The sequence below is a fragment of the Pithys albifrons genome, chromosome 2 (genome assembly GCF_047495875.1).
Source record: "Pithys albifrons albifrons isolate INPA30051 chromosome 2, PitAlb_v1, whole genome shotgun sequence".
In the NCBI taxonomy this organism is placed as follows: domain Eukaryota; kingdom Metazoa; phylum Chordata; class Aves; order Passeriformes; family Thamnophilidae; genus Pithys; species Pithys albifrons.
Genome location: NC_092459.1, coordinates 100,079,925 through 100,101,746, shown reverse-complemented (window position 1 = coordinate 100,101,746; position 21,822 = coordinate 100,079,925). Strand labels below are relative to the sequence as shown.

Genomic DNA, 21,822 nt, shown 5'->3' with positions numbered 1-21,822 from the left:
TCCCTGCCCTTCCCTCCCCTCGGCTCCCCCTTCCCTGCCCTTCCCTCCCCTCGGCTCCCCCTTCCCTCCCCTCGGCTCTCCCTTCCCTGCCCTTCTCTCCTCTCGGTGCCCGTCCCCTCGGCTCCCCCTTTCCTGCCCTTCCCTGCCCTCAGTTCCCCGTTTTCTGCTCTCGGCTCCACCTTCCCTCCCCTCGGTTCCCCATTCCCGGCCGAGCCCGGGAGCGCGCACCGCCCCCCTCCCCGCCCCGCGCGGCCCCGCCCTGCCCGGCGCGCGCCCGCCCCGTCTCCTCCCCCAGAATGCCCCGCGCGAGGCAGCCTTTGAAAAAGCGGCGCGGCTCGTTCAAGATGGCGGAGCTGGATCAGCTGCCTGACGAGAGTGAGTAGGGACCGGCGCCGCCGCTCCCGCCGCCCCCGCGCCCCGCCGGGACCCCCGCGCCGCGCCCCGCCGCCCGCCCGCCCTTCTCCTGCCCTCCCGCCCGCCCTGGGCGCTGTGCGGGGCCGGAGCCCGAGCCTCCTCCCTGGCAACCGGGCCGGCCGGGCCCCCCCACCCCCCCGCGGCCGCCGCCGCCCCTCCCGGGCGAGGCCCCGGCCCGAGCGGCGGGCGGGGAGCTCCGGCCCGAGGGAGCGACCCCCACTGCCCCCGGGGCTGCCGGGGCCGGGCCTCCCGCCCCACCCGGGCGGCACCTGCCAGGCGGGCGGGCGGGCAGCGGGGTCGGGCGGGGCGCGGTGACAGCCCGCCCTGCCCGTGGGGGTCGGGGCAGAACGGGGCGAGGAGGGTCCTGCCCCGGGCAGGGCTGAACTGCCCCCGCTCCCGCCGCTGCTGTCCCCCTCGGGGGCAGCGAGGGCTCGTGTGGACACAGCCCGCGCTGGGCACGGTGCGAGCAGCTCCGCGGGGCTCGGGGTCGGGGCGTGCGGCTGCGGGCACCGGTAATTACCCAGGGCAGAGCTCGGAGCCCCCGCGTTGTGTGTCAGCAGGTGAATGCTGGCTGTGCAGGAAGACAATACACAGACATCTGTTTCATACAGACAGACCTGTACATCTGCACTTCCAGTGCTGTGTCCACTTCTGGGCCCTTCAGTTCAGGAAGGACATGAAGGTGCCGGAGCCTGTCCAGACAAGGGCAATGGAGCTGGTGAAGGGTCTGGAGCACAAGTCATATGAGAAGCAGCTGAGGAAGCTGGGGGTGTTTATCGCAGAGAAGCAGAGGCTCAGAGGACACCTTAACTTCTCTACAAGTGCTTGACTGAGTTTGTAGCAAGACAGGGATTGGCAACCAGCAACAGGATGAGAGGACACAGCTTCAAGCTGTGCCAGGGGAGCTTTAGGTTGGACATCAGTAGGAATTTCTTCACTGAAGGGATGATTGGACATTGGAATGGACTGTCAAGGCAGGTAATGGAGTCACCATACCTGGAGGTGTTTAAGGAAAGACTGGATGGGGCACTTGGTGTCATGGTCTAGTTGACAGGGTGATGTTTGGTTGCAGGTTGGATTTGCTGATCTCGGAGGTCTTTTCCAACCTAATTGATTCTGTGATCTCCGTAGGGTTTGTGTGGATGTTGCTTTTAACCAGCACAAGGATTAGATAAAAACTTAGTGTGGATGAAAACCCTACGTGTTGTTGTATATGTAGATTTGTGCACAAGGCAGTTGAGTGTCACAGAAGAGGAAATTATTTGATGTAAAATGTTATCTTGGTATGTCTTCTTATAAACTCTCAACTCATGCTAAGCTAAAAGTAGGGCATTTAGTTGTTACAGTAACTGCACACAACAGGGTAGGCATATTTTTGGTGATGCTGTTTTGTGCATTGCCTTGGAAGTTCATGATCATACCAACTCTTTTCATATCCAAAGATTCTCAGAGCAAGATTTCAACCCTGAGTCACCTTCCTCCTGGCTACTGTGTGGGTCTTTGTTAAAGCTCCAACTGTCAAGAGAAATATTGGTTAATATGCCCACGTGACTGGTATCATTGTGTTAACAGATTTATGAAGGATCATCATAAATTAAACATAGAATTGACACTCTCAACTTGGTGTAGGTATGCTGTACTGCATTTAAAGTCTAATTATTACAAGTCAAGGACCAACTGACATGGTCATAGTTTGTAATTAGCAGCAGTTCATTGCTTATTGAATCAAGTTTCCTTCTTCGCTAGCATGAACAGTGTTTGAGTTACTGTTCCACCCATTTTCTGGGGAAGGCACTTTGCATTTCAAGAAGTTAACATGAAGTATGAAAAATAACTTTTTTGTCTCTGCCACCCTTGTATTACCTACCTTGGCACCAGGAAGATTTGACAGTTCTGTTGCTTCATCTGTAATAGACATTGTACTGTTGTGACTCAGTTTCCCTTGGGATTGGGCTCTGCTGGAGACCCTTGCCAGCAGTGTCACTGGTGCAGTCCCTGCTCGGCAGGTGAAGCAGACAGGAAGTGTATTTATGAAGGTAATAAGATTCTGCTGTGTTGACCTTGACCCTAAGGTTTGTATTTACCTAAGCTGGGTGCAAGTAGGGGATGTTTTCCATCAGATTGGAAGCTTCATGTTTTCTGTAGTGTGGTGAGCTGCTGCTAGGATTGTGAAAGTTTCAGAGAGTGTTTGCCTTGTGCTTCCATTCCTATTCTATCCATTTTTTTAATCAGGATGTTTTCAAATTACAGTAACTATCACCACACATAATCCTTTTATTTCCAGTCCTGTACTTAAAGCGAGGATGTAAACTTAGTCCTGACTGATTTAACACTGACTTCATGCATCTCTCAATCTGCAGCTTAATTAATAAGGGATAGTAAAAGGAAGCATTGCAAAATTGGTTTCGGAATCTTCTACAGTGGTGTAAAAATAAGTTCCTAAAAAAGTTGGAATAGTTCATGGATAACAGACTTTCAGATCATAGAATCAATCGGATTGGAAAAGACCTCCGAGATCATCAAGTCCAACCCTTGGTCCAACTCCAGTCCATTTACCAGATCATGGCACTCAATGCCACGTCCAATCTCAGTTTGAAAACCTCCAGGGATGGTGAATCCACCACCTTTCTGGGCAGGCCATTCCAATGCCTCATTACTCTCTCTGTAAAGAATTTTTTTTCTGATTTAGGTATCGTACTTGTGAATTTTCTCTAGCGTAGTTTGTAGTAAAGTAGTAGACCATAACTGAGTTTTTATGTAAAAAGAATTACAAGTAAACATGGTGTACTCAGTGACAAGAGTACTGAAATTTTGCTGTGTGGTAAGAACCACACAGTTTCACTATCAGAGTGGATGTCTGGTGAAGTGGAATTTGTCCTAGAGTATTCTAGTAGCACCTACTTGCCCTCTGGCAGGTTCTGTAATGCAGCTGGGCTGTGACTATTCTTTAACCCAGAAGGAGATGAATGTAATGATCATGGTTGTTTCTGCTAAAGTTACTGTTGTTCCATTCTTCTCTGACCTTTTGAAATGGTAAGAGGGTTGACACACACTAAAAAATTAAGATGACAGTGCATACTTTTTACATGCTTTTCTTGTAGTTGAGGCCTTTTCTTAGTAGTGCTGCCAAGGAGGAGGGATGTAGTAACTCAGGACGCAACAAAGTGCTGTGAAGAAAGAACAATTCTGTGGCAAATCCTTTAGCTGAAAAATTCCACAATATTGAATATCTCAATTGCAGAAGTACTTCCAATGCTAATAATTTGATTCGTATTTTGGTGACAAAATTTGATTCTGCAGACTGCTGGGTTGGTGCCCAATGAATGACTAATTTTAGTCAATACATTTTTTTCCTCTCTTCTTATCTCCTGGTAACTTTTCAGCGGAGGTAAATGGTGGGCAGCCTTACTGCTGCAGAACAGATGGCTTTTTCTCTCTGTCTCAGAAGAGGGAAACAGTTGATTGTATTGGAGTGTACGTAATGTTGCCCTGTGTCTTGCTACTCTTAGTAGGAGTCTTATTTGTGGATTACTTGGTTATAAAGTTCGTGCAGTGGAGCTGAGGTGGAGCTCTGGTAAAGCAGAGAACACGTGGAGATGTGACTGGAAGATTGTCCTAGACCCGGTGGAGCAGAGCTCTGCAGACAACAGCACAGGCAAAGCTGCATCTTGCTGCATCCTTTGGCATGAGCTCGTCTGAGGGAGGAGGATGCCTGGAACTGGCTCTGTAAAAAGTGAGGGTGAGGTCTCATTTTTGACAGAAGTGAAGGGATGCTTGGCCAGCTCAGGGATCATGAGCACGGGGCCACTGCCAGCAGTGAGGCACTGGAGTACAGTGTGACTGTGCTGTCTGTGGGCAAACACAAACGAGGGGCAGGGGAACTGGAGAAAGAGGCCAGACTGCAGAGGTGATAGGTGTCAAGGTGTTCAACTTTCACAGCACAAATACTGAAAACAGTGCCATGTTGCCAAGTACCATGTATTGCTAGACATCACTGGTACTGTTTCTGGGGGCTTGTGTTTTAGGACAGGAGGAGGAAAGAGGAGGAAAGAGGGATAGGGATCTTTCTGCATGGCCTTTTATCCCATGGGTAGAGGCTACAGCAAGGGCAGTCCCCTGGTGTAAAGGAGAGCACTCTGGACTCTGAATCCCAAGGGCCTGAGTTTGAGTCTCAGTGGGGACCGTCCCCTGGCAGTTCAATGCCTCCCTGCCATCCCATCCCGTCAGATCTTGGATGCTCAGCAGGGTCAGCCTCGAGGACTTCCCTGTCACTGTCCAAGCTCGCTCGGCCGTGGCAAACAGACCTCAGGACTGAAACGGTGGGGCCAGTTCTGCGCACGCTGAGCCTCACCTAAAAATCCACTGTGCAGGCTGGAAGGGCACCCACGTGGGGAGAGCCCTGCCCAAATCTGCTTTCCCGAGTTCTGGCCATACACTTTGGCCACACAGAGGCTACAGCGTAGGAGCGGCGCGTCATGCAGGAGTTGTTGTCTCTCTCCCCAGTACAGCCTGGTGCTGTGGTTCACAGGCACCCTGCCCCTGCAGAGCCAGGTGCTCGGGCTTTACTCTGGCACATTCCTGGATAGCTGCAGGAGGGATATGGCACACTTCTTACCTCTTTGGTTTTCTAGTCCCAAGGGGCTGCTGTGAGCCTGGCACTGCTGTGCTCTGGATGTTTGAGGCAGAAAGTCAGCAGAACTGTGTGAGATGACAGCATTGGAGAGAAGGCTCCAGGTTAGCTTTGTGGCTGCTATGTAGTACTAATACTTTACAGGATCATTTGTGCTCTGTACATTTAAAATTGTATGTTACCATGGTATTGGTGTGTTGTCCAGTATGAGAACACATTGTTCCAAAAAGAGCACTTTGGTATTGTGGTTACTGTCTCCAGAAGTCCTGTAGAAGGGTTTGCATGGCTGAATAATTTTCTTCCATCCCGTAGTTGTCATGATTTGGAAATACATGTATGTCAGTTTATTAGTGGGCTCATAATGTGAGGGAAGTACTGACTCATGCTTGAAGCAAAAAGTTATTATTCATTTATTTATTTACCTTTTCAACAGATGCAAAGTTTCAGGGAAGCTTTAAAAGCTCCCCAAAGCCCCTTTTCCCTCTAATATGTGCTTTTGATTTTCCAAATTTTCCTAAATGAGATAGTCTTATAGCAGCCAATCATCTGAGGTGCCTCCTCTTTTGAAGCAGCTTATGTCGTGCTTGGGTAGATGAATGATCTCTTGGAGGGTTAATGACTCAGTCTATAATAAAGACTCATGTTTTTCCTTTCTTCTCCATGAGTTTCCTCTGTCACACCATTTTTAGTGCTGTCAATGTAGTTTAATTACATAGGTTTCTGAGGTAGTCATGCAGCCAATGTTAAAATAACTGCTCACCTGTGCAAATTTAGACAAAGTAGTGTAATGATCTGGAGGGAAAAGGCTTTACATTATGTAATTGCTTATCTGTATCCTAGAATTTTCTGCATTGATTTAGGTATGGCCCTTTGTGCCCACATATTAGTAAAATCAGTAGCTATAGAATATCCCTGTGGTTATTTATATAATTTATTTTCAAAATTACAATAATTGTTACAAAGTCCCCATTAAAAAATATGAAAAGACTTTCACAAATGTGATATACTTGTCTGTGTTCCTGTTTAGATTTTAAGATCAGCAGTTGAGAAGCTGTATTTAAACTGCTTTGCTTCATGTTAGTGCTGAAAATACATACCAGGGAATCCGCAGCTGCCCATATTGAATTGTGGTTGAACTTCTCTGTTGTTCAGTGATGGTGTTGTCAAATGAACAGCAATAGGTTCTTGTTTTTAAACCTAAATCTGACTCATTTTTAAAAAGAGTAAAAGCTTCTGCGCATTTCTCCTATTTTCAAAGCTTATCTCCACATCAGGAATACTTTTTGGAGGACAAAATATCAGAGATCCTTTAAAAATCTGTTCATAAGGCTTCTAGAGCAGTTAGAGGAGAGTTTTTAAAGTTCTCTTTATTGCAGTGCTCAGTGCTGGGCGAAGGAGATTGGGCTGGAGCAAGGATTCCTGGTGCCTGTGCACTCACAGGGAGCTGGAGGAAGGATTCCTGGTGCCTGTGCACTCACAAAGAGCTGGAGGAAGGATCCTGGTGCCTGTGCACTCACAGAGAGCTGGAGGAAGGATCCTGGTGCCTGTGCACACACAGGGAGCTGAAGGAAGGATCCTGGTGCCTGTGCACTCACAGAGAGCTGGAGGAAGGATCCTGGTGCCTGTGCACTCACAGAGAACTGGAGGAAGGATCCTGGTGCCTGTGCACTCACAGGGAGCTGAAGGAAGGATCCTGGTGCCTGTGCACTCACAGGGGGCTGGAGGAAGGATTCCTGGTGCCTGTGCACTCACAGGGGGCTGGAGGAAGGATTCCTGGTGCCTGTGCACTCACAGGGAGCTGGAGGAAGGATTCCTGGTGCCTGTGCACTCTCAGGGAGCTGCAGGAAGGATTCCTGGTGCCTGTGCACTCACAGGGGGCTGGAGGAAGGATTCCTGGTGCCTGTGCACTCACAGGGGGCTGGAGGAAGGATTCCTGGTGCCTGTGCACTCACAGGGGGCTGGAGGAAGGATTCCTGGTGCCTGTGCACTCACAGGGGGCTGGAGGAAGGATTCCTGGTGCCTGTGCACTCGCAGGGAGCTGGAGGAAGGATTCCTGGTGCCTGTGCACTCGCAGGGGGCTGGAGGAAGGATTCCTGGTGCCTGTGCACTCGCAGGGGGCTGGAGGAAGGATTCCTGGTGCCTGTGCACTCGCAGGAGGCTGGCGCAAGGATTCCTGGTGCCTGTGCACTCGCAGGGGGCTGGAGGAAGGATTCCTGGTGCCTGTGCACTCTCAGGGGGCTGGAGGAAGGATTCCTGGTGCCTGTGCACTCACAGGAGGCTGGCGCAAGGATTCCTGGTGCCTGTGCACTCTCAGGGGGCTGGAGGAAGGATTTCTGGTGCCTGTGCAGGACAGGGGGCTGGAGGAAGGATTTCTGGTGCCTGTGCACTCACAGGGGCCTGGAGGAAGGATTCCTGGTGCCTGTGCACTCACAGGGGCCTGGAGGAAGGATTCCTGGTGCCTGTGCACTCACAGGGGGCTGGAGGAAGGATTCCTGGTGCCTGTGCACTCGCAGGGGGCTGGAGGAAGGATTCCTGGTGCCTGTGCACTCACAGGGAGTGTTGGTTCAGGACTGTAGGAGCTGTCCATCTGCAGGAACCGGTGCTGTCTGCTCAAGCCTGTCGATTTCTCGCTGGCAAAGCGTGAAAACCTCAGGGCCCTCATCACACCAGGCTTGATGGGCCTGGGGTTATTTTAATGTAGATTTTTTTTCCTCAATTTGGTTTTACATGGACTTCCTGTAAATCACTTCTTGCAAGCGTTATAAAACCCATAAATGCACTTATTCCTGACTTTTAGTTACTGATGAGCTTCCTGTTATCAAACTGTTGAATACCTCAAACTCTGGCACACAGTTATTTGTTTTGCACATCTGTGGTGCACATATTTTACAGAATCGTTGGGCTTTTTGGGGGCCCAGGAAAGGCCATTATACACAGTGAGATTCTTAATTCAGCATGCTAGGATACTTCTGTTTGGAATTTCTGTGCACCAGTTCAGTGCTCCCTTTTTAGCTACAGCTTTCTCTTTAAAAATGTGTGTGAACTTGGTGTTTCAAATTTTGAATTACAGGGAGCTCAACATGCCCTTTCTTGGTATAGTTACATCAAATCTGTTAAACTTTACATTCATTGTTAACCTGAACTTATCCCGTGTAATTTTTTTTTTTAAAGGGTCTAATTTCTTCCAGGGGAAATTTAATTTGGATATCAGAAAAAAATCCTTTCCAGAGGGAGTAATCAGGCATTGGAATGGGCTGCACAGAGAGGTGGTGGATTCCCCATCCCTGGAGGTTCTTAAACTGAGATTGGATGTGGCACTGAGTGCCATGATCTGGTAAAGGGACTGGAGTTGGACCAAGGGTTGGACTTGATGATCTCAGAGGTCTTTTCCAACCCGATCAACTCTATGATTCTGTGCTTTTCCATATTAAAAAAAAGAGACTGTAGAGCTATTTACCCATTCTTCATGAGGAGCAAGATTGGATTGTCTTAACTTTCTTGCAGTAAGGCATGTTTTTAGATTTTCCATTTTTCCACTTAGATCTCCTCTGATTCCTTTCCTAATTTTTCAGACTTAGTCAAGTGTATTCAGGTAATTAATTTACTAACAACATACTCAAAGCAATACTCAGTAGGGTACTAAGACAAGACTAAGCCAGTTGTAGAGTTTGCACTGGAATAATGTGCCAGTGCAGCATCCCTAATTCCTGAGCCACTGCTGTGCTGAGCTGGCTCTGCTTCCTTCCTAGGCTGATGGGTTTTCACTCCCAGGGTTAACAAAGTCACCTCTAAGATCCTTTGAACCTGGAAGTAGATTTTGGTTGTAATACCCTAAATGATTCATAGGCCTTATTTCTTCCTTTCCACCCATTTGTTTTTCTGAAGTGTTTCTGGAAACGAAATCTGTGTCATTGTCATAATAGGTATTTACATTCGAGTGTGTGCATTATAATCTCTGTTTATAATTAAAGTGCAAGTTAAAAAGACTGCCTGTGATTATATATTTGTTATTCAGAGCAGGAGTATACAAGACTACTGGTATTTAATGTGAGGCTGGGATATTATAAATGTAATCATTATTTTAACTAAAATTTTGGATGGTTTTAATAAACTTAATAAAATGTAATAAACCTATCCTGTATCACTTTTCAATTTTTATAGTTTTTGAAATGCCTCTCTCTGTATTAGATTTGGGTTGTTTTTTATTGTAACACATTATTGCCTACATTATCATCCCTAGTTTCTGGTTTTGTGGCCCTGTAATATGTACAGTACTGCCAAACTAAATGGAAACAGTAGGGAGATGTACTGCACTCCTTGAAGTCTGGTGTTGTTGCAGAGAGCCCCTAAAATCAATACAGAAGAGCTTGAAAAGAAAACCCATGTTTATCATATTATTGCCTTGGAGGTAAAATTAGGCTTATGGGCATCTCCATTGTCACTTTGGTATCCTACACGTATTTTAAAGCTTTAAGCTACAGAAGTGTTTGTGTTGATTTTCTGCACATTGTTACGTTAAAATAGTTTAACTTTTGAACTTCCATAGATCAGGAATTTCTTATTTGGACACCTCTATTCCTAAGTAGATGTGCCTTGGTTACATTACTTTAATTGCAGGTTAAGTGCAACCAGATGAGCAGCCCTATTCTAGCATGAATCTGTTGAAGATTAACTATCCCATGCGGAAAACTCCTTGGCAACTAAGGCTGTTTTGGAGTGGTAATCTTACAAAGCTGTAAGGTAGCACAGTGACCTTCTGCTGTTTGTCACCTTCTTTGCATGTTGTTTCTGATGCCAGTGATCTCATGCCCTGCTCTGCTGGCCCATCATCAGCCTCATGGGTGAGACATCTGATGGTTACCAGAGCACCTCAGGCACTTCAGGTCTGACACCACCCCCACGTGAGGCTTTGCTGCCACTGCTGAGTCGTTTCTTTTCCATTGTTGACATACTCACCCTGAACTGAATGGATTGAACTTGATTCACATAAGCAAGATAATGAGAAAAAGAGGAAAATGATTGTATGTTCAGTCTCACAAATGAAGTGCCTGAAATCTTTCAGGGTAGTGATGTGTTCTGGGATGGCAGCATCTCCTTCATTTGGCAGTCCTGATGACCCTGCTCCTGCCTCTCCATTCCCATTGACATGTACTTTCCCCGTGCTCTTAAACTGTGTGTGGGCAGTCCCGTGGTGGAAAGGAGAGCACTCTGGACTGAATCTCAAGGTCCTGAGTTTGAGTCTCAGTGGGACCGTCCCCTGGCAGTTCAATGCCTCCCTGCCATCCCATCCCGTCACATCTCGGATGCTCAGCAGGATCAGCCCCGGTTAGTACCAGGTGCTGTGACAATCCTGAGGACTTCCCTGTCACTGTCCAAGCTCGCTCGGCCGTGGCAGATGGACCTCAGGACTTAAACGGTGGGGCCAGTTCTGCACACGCTGTGCCTCACCTAAAAAATCCACTGTGCAGGCTGGAAGGGCACCCACGTGGGAAGAGCCCTTCTCAAATCTGCGTTCACGAAGTCTGGCCATACACACTTACAAACTGTGTGTACTTAGCTCTGCACACATTCCCCACCATCCCTTATGTACATCTGAGGGACACAGTAGTTCTTCACTGTTCTTACCATTACAGTCCAGGGCTGTTCATTCTTGGGTGATTGCACAGTACCCATGTATTTATGCAAGCATGGTGTACAATATTGGATTTTTTGAGCATGAAATTTAAAAAAAAATCTTATGATGCCTTTAACCTATAGGTTAGTTTCAAGAGCTGAATTCAGTGTGAACCAGAACGTCACAGAAGCATGTTCCTGTGCCAGTCACTGACAGGTCTGCAGCCCAACAAAGGTGATATGTCAGAAAAGAAATGTGCAAGAAAGGGCAACAGTGTAGCCCAGGTGTGTCACCTTTGTTTTAACCCTCTATCTGGTAGCTGTTGTAGATTTGAACAGCCTGAAAGATACTGGAGTGGAGGCCCTCTAAACCACCACTGAGTCCAAACTAGTTCTGTTCCATAGCTTAAACCCTTTTTTTAATCTTTTGGAAAAAAATAGGAACTTTCTTTTTTCAATTGGAGTTTGTTTGTTTGTTTGTTGTTTTGAACACATGGCACAATAAGATGGCAGCAAACAAAATATTATGATGAAAAAATAAGGAACATAAGGATTTGGGGTTTTTTTTTTGCTCTTGCTGCACCTGTATTCTCTTCAGCAGTCCAGCCCAAACCAAGATGCTCAGTTCCCTGGAAAGGGACAATATTTCTTTTTCTGGCTCTGTGCTATTCCCTGCAGTGGATCCTCTAAGACACAAGTATCTCTGGTGCTGTGAGGTTGCTGGGATTAGGAGCCAGATAAGGGCAGCCACAACAAGAGGAAATGCTGGACCTTTGAAGTCCGAAGGTTCTTGGAGCAGCAGTTTCAAAGAGAAACTGGAGGAGGCAGTGGAGAAAGTGAGAGGAAAAAACGTTTGCCACATGGGAACATAACTGGAAAGATAAAGTTGGTTTGAGGGAAAAGCACAAATCTGTGTCAGTGTAGTCATGCAGAAATATCCTTTCCCTCTGCTACTGCAGTTGCTTCAAACAGCTAATTCTTAGGAGAGATGTTCTAGAATTCCAGAGCATGAAGGCCCAGGATAGTCAGGCCCAGTTTTGTTTTCCATGACCCAGAAGCATTGCAGAGGTCCTAGAGATGCAGTGGAAGGGGAGCAGTGAAATTTTGACGTATTTATTACGCCATTTGAACAGTTTGAGCAAAGTAACGATCTGCGTTTAAGAGATCTGAATCTACTGCTTTTCTGAGTAAAGTGGTACCACCAGGGGGCAACTAACTATCCATCTTCCTCCTTCTGAGCATAAACTACTCTTTTCGTGCAATTTTTGGGCATGGAAGAACTTTGAGTTGGTAGAAATCATTAAAAAAAGAGAAAGAAAGAAGAAACGTTCGTTAGTTGTAAAGTATATTTGCAACTACATCAAACAAGCAGCCACATGGAAGTATGTAGTTTGGACATAAAGCTTGTTCAGAATTTTCTGTGTTAAACAGAAGTGCTTAACATCTAAAGTTGGTTTGTAGATATGAAACTAAAGGAAGAAAACAAAACATTAATATAGTTTCAAGATTTATTGGTAATAAATGTGTAATGCTATACTTAGTGTCATGGAAGGCACACTGGGTTCACTCATTCAGCTGTGAAAGATTTAACAATAAATTCCACTTTCTGCCTAAGAATTAATTAAGACTGAGTAGACTCTGCATGACCTGAAATGGCTTATGATTTATGTTGACTTCTTGATGTATTGCAGGTTCTTCAGCTAAAGCACTTGTAAGCTTGAAAGGTAAGAAATGAATGTGTTATTTACTTGTATCCAGTCTGACTTTCAGGTGTACTTAGTTTGTGGCTTCAGAAAGTCTGAAAAAGTAGTGCCTAAGGTTTTTTCTTGAAATACAATTGGGGTTTTGTATATATTTTTTAGTTCTATAGGCTAATGATCCTTGGCAGTTAAAGCTACATATGTTGTGGTGTATTTGGACACTGCTCTTCTGTGTGAAATTCCTGAAATGTTTTTTTTCTTTGTAAGTACTGCCAAGGTGTCAGGTTTGAAGGGAAGATTGGGATAATCTTTCCTCTCCTGAGGACGAGATGTGAGAAGGATTCTTAGCTAGACCTGTTCATGTGACAGAATTTACATTAGGAAGGCATTTCACAATTCCATTATGTTCTCTGTCAGCAAGTTGTGGGCTAAATCAAATATCTGCTGCTTATATTTTTTCTTTGAAATTGTCTTCAGGAACATTCATACCAATTTTGAATACTTATAATTTGCCCAGTAATAGAAGCTTCTTTGTATATTACATGGCTTCTGTTGCACAAGGCAGAAGACATGGTCTGTTGAATATGTTGTACCTAATACAGGTTTGTTGCAATAAAATTTGATTTACTTGTTGGTCTTTACCCACTTAATAAATTTCTCGAACCAGAAGGTGGCTGTGTCGTGTAGAGCTTTACCTTCTGCAGGTCTCAGTTCCAGCCACAGTACAGCTGTCCAGGTGTGTGTCAGCCTGACAGGTGAAGTGACTGATTCCAGCAAAGGAGGTTTCAAGAAATGTAAATATAGTCACAAGTAAAAAACGTTTTGTTCATGTTTCTCCTTGTACTGAAAACATCCTTCGATTTTTTAAATTAGTGTTCAGAATAGTTTAATGAAAATATTAAAACCTAAAAGCCATTTGTAATTGAATTCAAAGATGTTGCAAGACAAACATTTTTATTTCTTGATATTATACTAGCTTTTGGGTAGTAGTTATGTTCAAACATGCATGTATGTGTATATTGATGATATACTTTCTTCACAATAGAGGGAAGTTTGTCAAGTTCGTGGAATGAGAAGTACAATTCTCTGCAGAAAACACACATTTGGAAAAGCAAGAATGCTGGTTCTGCAGTGGAAATGGTAAGAAGTAATAAAATGGCAGCTTCAGGATCAGTGAAATGCCATAGACTGAATCAAATTGAAGGATCACAAAATTTGGCTGAGATGTACAGTTTCGTAATGTCCAAATGTTAAACTGTGTCCTTCCCAAGCACTCTGCACAGTCTGAATGTGAGATACAAGCAAATTTTATAAACCAATCATTGAACAAAGTAAATTACAAACCTTATAATAATTTTCTGGTTTTTTGTAAAGCGAGTGGTAAGTGAAATGTTTATACTGTATCTACCACCCTGAGCTTAGGAATCACGGATTCTGATCAACTAATTTTTGTATCTCATTAAGTATCTTCTAATAATGGCTGAGCACTCACATGGAAAGGAAAGGAAGGGGAAACATCATAATGCACTTCCATCATTGTGCCTTCTGTGGAGCAGATTTTAGTAAAAGTGGAGTGTCAGTGAGATGTGTGGCATTCTGACATGTCTCATAGGAAGCCTTATGTTAAAGAACAACTGTGGGGTGGGGTATGAACTGAGCCTGCAGATTCCAAGGGCATGTCTGGTGTTTGGGTTGAGCATTTCCCTCTCCTTGAAATATTTTGCAATATTCTTTCTCTGTTGTATCACAGTCAAGCTTTTCTTGACTGCTCTCAACCTCCTCTGCCTTACCAAATGATGTGGTTTGGGTTTGGCTTTGCCACCAGCTGTATTGCACCTGTTTTGTCACATGGGTAACACTGCAGGCTTTTCTGTACCACCCTCTGGAGAGTGTATGAAATAGCACCTCAACTGCTCTGCAGTTCGTTCTCCCAGACTCTTCTGGTCCCGCCTTCTACTGCAGTATTTGAGACCAACTTGCCAGCTATCACCTGATTTTTATTGAAATCTTTTTTGTTAAAACTGTTTGTTTAAAGGGAAACCTTATATTTGAAAACTGTCACACTTGCCTGCTCTGCACATAATCAAAATACCTGAGCAGGATCTAGTAGTGCCTTAAGCCCTGTGACTGACAACTGTCATTTGGAGTTTGTTCCACAGTCTTCTCCCTGGTATTTATTTTGGTGGGATTCACAGGGATCCATATATAGACACATGTTGTTTTGTGTTTATGCCAGAGGATGGAAGGTCTAAAAAATGGAGCACCACACAGAGACCAGAACATTGTGATGGCCCTTAATTCCTGCAGCTCATGTCAGTTTTCAGCTGTTTCCCAGGAATGCCTGTCTTCTCACATAAACAAGCTAAAGAACTGAAGTCACTAGCCATAACATTTGTATAAAAACTTTTGTCAGTCTTTAGGTGTGCTGTCTGTAGGTATTGAAAATACAGAGTGAAACTTTGAATGTAGCTCAGTATTCTGTAGAAAGCTGGGGGAAAGATCAGAGCAGACTGTGACATGTTAGCAGTGGCCCACATTGCTGAGATCTGATGGAGGAGTTTGAGTTCCCTGAATGCTGAAAGTTTTGCAGATATGTTGTAGTGTTGGTTGAAAAATCTTTCCAAAATGGCCTGACTTATTTAGCTAACATGGATGATGCCTCTTTGCAATGCTTGTTATTTTCCCCTTGTGTGAGGCACAGGCTGTTCACAGAATGATGAAACACTCTTACCATTTTTGATAGTTTTTTAGAGTAAAATTTGGCGGTTTCTGTTGAGGGTTGTAAAACAGTTTGCTTGATCTGGATCATAATGGTTTGGTTACAAACTTATTAAATGCCTTAAGTGTAAATGCTTAATAGAGAAGTTTTGTTTCACTTTGTTGATGTATTTTGTTTCTGACTCCTATGAAGGGCTTATATTTGTTGTCAGTATTCTTCACACTGTTGGTGTTACAGATTTCACACCCCATATCAATTTGTAGCATTTTCACCCTCTGTACTGAAAGAAGTAAAATCTGCATTTGTTCTGCCTTTACTCATCACCTTTGTAAGTAGTTTGAAGTACAAGGAATGCCACAGGGTGCAGTCTGGGGATTCTGCAAAGGAGGAGCATTTCAGTGGTGGCAGGCTCCTGTCCTGGGCCACAAAGTCCTGGAAGGAAAAGCTGTTTCCCCTCAGGACTAAGAGCCAGTCATAGATTACTCTTTTGTCCTCACTGAAAGCAGGATTTTTTTGTCGTGGGATAAAACATTGAGGAATAACTAAACGGAAGTATTTTTTGTGACACGTTTGCCTTGTGGTTTCTTGTTTTCAATCAGCCTTCTGAGTTATAACTTCTTAGCACACAACTAAAGTTCGGTTAGCATAAATTCTAAATTCTTCTCTTTTCTGGTATTTTCACATAACTTATTCAATCCTTAATTTCTTCAGAGTTCAGCTTCTTAGCATTTTACAATGAGTTAAAAACCAACAAACCCACATCACTTTATTAGGCTCATTAGAAATCCTTGCAAAAAGTTATACACAGCTAATGTTTTTACTGAAAACATATAAAACAAATCCTCTGAATAAACCATGTTTTTGACCTGAAATGCAGAACAGTTTAACAGATGTACTTATAACCAGAGCAAGCTTAGATACACAAGTGTTTAGACACCTAACTCTAATGGAAACAAGTGGGAGTTAGGTTCTAAATACTTCCATGAAACTGGGCCAGGAGTATAGTAATGGGTTATAGTTAGCATTGGAAAGCCTGGTATTGGAACTCCTTGTCTCAGCCCTGAGATCTCTAACTGCTCCAGAGCACTATTTATTGTGCACCATGTGCCTTAAAACCAATAGGTGGCAAGAGAAAAGGCATTTTGTTTCTCTCACTGTGAATTCTGTGCGTGAACAGAGAAATCAAGATTTTTTTCTTGTAATTCATTCTTAATTTTGATACATGCAGCCCTTCAGAAATTCAAAACGGAGTCGACTCTTCTGTGAAGAAGATGACAGACAAATAAACACAAGGTCACCCAAAAGAAATCAGAAGGTTGCGATGGTTCCACAGGTACCTACATGTATGGAGATACTTTTACCAAAAAGGGGAATGAGCTTATCTGTGTCAGTTGAAAATTAGAATAGATTTGCTTTTCAAAATGCATTTGTGGTTTGTGAATATTCTTGTGAGGAAAGCTGTCGCTAGGAGTAAGCCAGAATTCAAAACAGATGAATATTTTTCTTCCTTACAACTGGTTTCCTCAGTTTGTTTATGGGCGTACCTGTTCCCTGTGATTCTGGATATAAACATGCAGAGTTGGAAAGGATTCCAGACTAACTGCCCATCGTGCTCCTACAAACAATTGTACCCTATAGTTGACATAAATTGATTCAGCTTCAGTTAAAAACTAAGTTTCTTGCACTGACTACATCATTTAGGAGGCTGCTATAGAACTTAATATGTCCCAGCAGTTAGAAACTTGCTCTAGATTCGTAGCCTGAGTGTATTCATGGCCATCTGTAACTTCTGGATCCCGTATCAGTAATGTGCTCCAAACAGCTTGTTTTACTACTCCTCCACTTGATTGTCTAATCCTAAGCATGAAAAAGCAGCTGTAATTTCTCTCAGCCTTTATTTACTATGTTAGACAGGACAACATCTCTTAGTCTCAAGGAATTGGCTCTATAGTCTCCTTGTCATCCAAATCACTTCTCTGTGCCATCACCTTGTGAGCCTGAAGTGACCTCACTGAAAAAATACTGTTTGAATACTGGTCTTACTTGCTTTCTGAAGGATGTGGGCAGTGTCAATGGGGAAGACTTAGCACCTGCTATTTTGCCAGGTCCATTTTGCCCTAGAGGAAGACCATAACATTTCCCTTCATTACCACAATTTCCTGAGGAGGAAGATTTGGATAATGTTCTAAACCCTGTTGGTTTGTGCTTAAATGTCTGGTTCAGGACGTCCAATAATTGCTAGATAAGTATTTGTGAGGGACTGCAGCTGCTGGAGTTTGGAGATCTTGCTGTCCCACTAGACTTCTGTCTGCTGGAGTTCTAGTGGGAGCAAAGGGAGCTGTATCTAGTGAAGCAGGGGCCAGCAAGGTGCCTACCTTATGCTTTATCCTATTATTGGTGCTACTAAAGGCCAAAATACTTCTGAGTATTTGGAGAGGGATAACAACCGATGATGGCAGGGGGAGCCAGTTACACTAATAGTCTCAAAAAGCTTTATTTTTTGCAAATAAGTTTTTCTGTGGTCTTGTTTAAACACAGGGCTATGTATTATGCATGTAATCTAAGACAGTGTCTTTTCTGTGATCTATAAAATATCTTTCAAATGTAGTTAAAACTTGATTACTTATGTGCATTCTAGTTTTTCTTGAATTTTTTTTGTAAAAAGCAGACACTCCACTCAAAGCTTTGGCTGTGTTATATTTCTGTGCCAGCTTCATCCTCATCTTAAGAAGAGTGAGGAAGAGTAGAAGCCTCAGTGCAAATGAGGCAGTTGTTATTTCAGGCATCTGAGCTGCAGCATCACCTGAGACTCACCTGAGACTGTTCAGTGGTGCTTCAAAGTTTTGAAGTCTCTATGTATTTTAATGCCATGCTATTGTTACCACTAATGGAGTTTTCAGTGCTGGAAAATGTTTCTGTTAAAAGAACTTTTTATAGAGCTAATTGATTGTATTGATCCTGCCAAGGTTTGCTGTCTGTTCTGTTTGCATTGCTGATAGAATGCAGTAAGGCTTGTTACAGATCTTCAACAGAAAAATTGTCATGCAACAGTATGTGCAATTAAAATGTAGCAATTATTAACGTGCAAACTTTAACCAAGAAAATCTAATTTGATTGTTTGAACACTGAAAACTATTAGGCTGTCTTTAACTGTTTCCTTTTTTTTTTCTACATAGAAGTTTAGCACAACAATGTCAACACCAGAAAAGAAGGTATCACAGAAGATTGGTTTGCGGCTCCGTAACCTGCTCAAACTCCCCAAAGCTCACAAGTGGTGCATATATGAATGGTTCTATTCAAATATAGATAAGTATGTTTGGTTTATGTAATTATCTCTTATTAGAATACAAAAGTCATTTTCTGAAATTGAGCTGCATAGTTCCATATATTGGTTAGATATTCCAAAGTTTATTTATAAATTATTTGTTACTGAAAATTATTTCATTGTTTTGGTGTTGGGGTTTTTTTTCCTTTTTTTTATAGTGAGCAACATATGTGGGTAGTTCTTTGGAAAGTCGCCTATGAAAAACCTTCCTTCATGCATATAATTTTCTTTTTGTTACCTCTGCTTCTACCAGATAGAAGATTTATTCATAATGTTTTTAGCATCTGAAGCGTGAAGTTATCAAAACACTTAGACATCTTTTAACCCTTGGATCAGTGTTATATGGGGGAGAGAGGAAGGTGTTTGGTTCTTCATAATGTGCTGCTTCCGTAAAAGGGGTAAATGTTGATATTGGATATTTCTTCCCCACTGTCTTGTTTTTACTGTGGTCACTAACAGAACTCCAGACTGTGACTATTCAGCTGTTCTCTAGAAATCAGCATCCTTCTGGGATTTCTTAATATATTTCCTAGACCGTTTCTGCATTTTGTGCCTCAGAATCTTTGCCATTTTTTCTCTTAATGGCACTAGCACAGTGTAAAAATTGTTTAAAAGAACCATTTTAATTTATCATAGTCATGAGAAACTGAAAATTCTAAAATGTAAAAATCATTATTGATGAATGAAATCTTAAAATTTACACTGACTGATAAATGAAACACCAGTAATTAATATTCTAAAGAATGGCTTGAGAGTTAACAAGCATTATTTTCCAGAGTGAACAAACAAAATAATTACTGTTTTTCCTTCCTATTCTAATCACAATTGCTGTAGCTGTTTTCCTTAGCTGAGAAGGCAGTCATAGGAACAGAAAAACATTTTGGCGTATGTTCATCAGAAGTAGAAAAATTACGTGTCCATTTTAGTTAGTTTTAAATTCATCATCTGTAGAGTTTAATTCCTTTGAAAGAAGTAGCCTTGACATGCCTTTTTCCCTCCTTTATTTGAGAAAAATAAAGAACCCAAACCCTGCTTATTTCTAATGTAATTTTAATATGTGACATTTTTAATTATGATTTTTACAGCAATCGAGAACTTTTAGTTTATTCTTAAATAATTGTCTGTGAAACTGTAGGCCTGTCAGTAGACTAGAATTTGAGTTCAGCAGGTACTTTTGGAAACCTCTTTGATAGTTACCAATATATGCTTGTGTGGTGGGTTGGCCTTGGCTGGACACCAGGTGCTTCTCACAGCTGCTCTGGTGCTCCCTTCCTTAGCTGGAGAGCAGAGAGAAAATGTAACAGGAGGGTCAAAGATTGAGATAAGGACAGGGGGAGATCACTCACCAGTTACTGTCATGGGCAAAACAGAGAGGACTTGGGGAAATTAATTTATTACCAATCAAATCAAGGTAGGATAATGAGAAGTAAAACTAATTCTTAAAAACACCTTTCTCTCACTCCTCCCTTCCTCTCAAGCTTTATTCCCAGTTCTGTATCTCCTATCCCCCAGAAGCAAAGGGGAACAGGGAATGGCATTGTGGTCAGTTCATCACACACTGTCTCTGTTGCTCGTTCCTCCTCAGGGGAGGGAGTCCTCACACTTCTCATATTCAGTGTGAGGTCCCTCACATGGTTCACAGTCCTTCACAAACCTCTCCATCATGTGTCCTTCCCGTGAGCTGCAGTTCTTCACAAACTGCTCCAATGTGGGCTGCTTCCATGAGGGGCACTCCTTCAGTAATGGACTGCTTCAGTGTGGGTCCTCAATGGGCTCCCAAGTCCTGCCAGAAAACCTGCTCCAATGTGGGCTCTTCTCCATGGGCTCACAGGTCATGCCATAAGCCTGCTCCATGATGGGCTTTCCAGGGGTTTACAGGTTCCTTTGGGCATCCACCTGCTCCGCCATGGGGCCTCAGGGGCACAGCTGGCTCACTGTGGTCTTCACTGCAGGGGAATCTCTGCTCTGGCACCGGGAGCACCACCTTGACTGACCTTGGCTTGGTGTCTATAGAGCTGTTTCTCTCAGATATTTTTACTCCTCTCTCCTGCTGCAATTGCACAGGGTTTTTTTCCCTCCTTCCTAACTGTGTTGTCTCAGAGGTTGTACCACCATCACTGCCTGGTTCAGCCTTGGTCAGCAGTGGGTCCATCTGTGAGGCTTTGGCTCTGTTGGATATAGGACAAGCTTCTGGCAGCTCAGAGGAGCCACACCTACAGCCCCCCTTTACCAAAACTTGGCCATACAAACCAAACACAGCTTGTAATGCTCGTAAGATATGACCATGTTAAGATATTATCATATTGTTTACTAAGAGACTGCATATCTTTGGAAGAAAAACTTTGATATATGTTGTTTTGAGTGATATAATCCAGGCTTAATGAAAAGCTTAAAAAAGTTCAAATCATAGAGAGCTGTCAGCTGACAAAATATGGCTCACTGTACAAGTCTCAGAATATTTTAATCAAATTGTCTCATCCAAAATTGAAATAATTAATTTAAATGCCATGTCTACTGTAAGTTTTTGAAATATACTATCTCTACATCTGTCATCCATGGGTATGAGATTATTAAAGCTGTTTCAGTTGGATTCTCTCTATGCTGCTGCAGAGGACTGTTTTCTGTAAAGTCCCATTGGCTTTGGACATGCAGAGACTTCTTAGGACGTACTTACTACAGTGATCATATGCCCTCAGAAGGAGACACATCTGCACCTTGCACCATTTTCCAGAGCTTCCAGTCTTGTGGATGCTCTGGGTTTACAGTTTGCCTCCTTAGGGACATGTGATACTGAAAACAATCAAATATAGATTAGCTTTCTTAAAAAAAGAAAAAAACTCAAAACAGTTGTTCTTTATACAGATATCTTATGTTAGCAACAGTAAATATTGATAAAATGAAACCCTTGTATATGCTTCCTTGCCTATTTCCTGAGCCTCACTGATCATTCATGCCACAGCCACAGATCCTTCTACTGCAAAACCATTCTCTTCCATTCTCACCCAAGTCTCCATGTCTCCATGAACCTTTCCTCTCTCCTACCACCCCAGACACTCACTTGAAAGCAGTGTTGCTTCCAAGAACCTCTTTGTTCTGTGCTTGGGGATATTCCTCTCCAAACTCTAGCGCCCTGCAGAGTGGAGAAAAGGGGCTTTATTTAGGATTCAGTTATTCTTTTGTTCTCTACAGGTGAGATCTATTTCAGTTGCACATGGTCTTTAATGATTAACCTTCTATTAGATGGGCATATCCGTTGCTGCTCCCTTGTCTCCTCAGCCTAAGAAGGATGTGATACTACTAAGTAAAAGGCAGTCATAAAACAGGGATACAGACAGGTCACAGCATCAAAGAGAACTTCATAATTTGTGTAGGTATGTTCTCTGAACTGTCTCTGCTCTGATACTGATCCTCTGCTTCATCA

General features: G+C 43.5%; 1 protein-coding gene across 1 annotated transcript in view; it reads left to right on the top strand.

Annotated features, from left to right (window-relative positions):
- The first annotated feature begins 296 nt into the window (after positions 1-296).
- LIN9 (lin-9 DREAM MuvB core complex component) overlaps positions 297-21,822 on the top strand; it is a 43,432-nt gene continuing 21,906 nt past the window's right edge. Inside the window, exons 1-5 of the mRNA XM_071548062.1 lie at positions 297-375; positions 12,349-12,381; positions 13,403-13,497; positions 16,305-16,409; positions 18,253-18,386. Coding sequence (XP_071404163.1) covers positions 297-375; positions 12,349-12,381; positions 13,403-13,497; positions 16,305-16,409; positions 18,253-18,386 — 446 coding nt within the window. The remainder of the gene's footprint in view (positions 376-12,348; positions 12,382-13,402; positions 13,498-16,304; positions 16,410-18,252; positions 18,387-21,822) is intronic.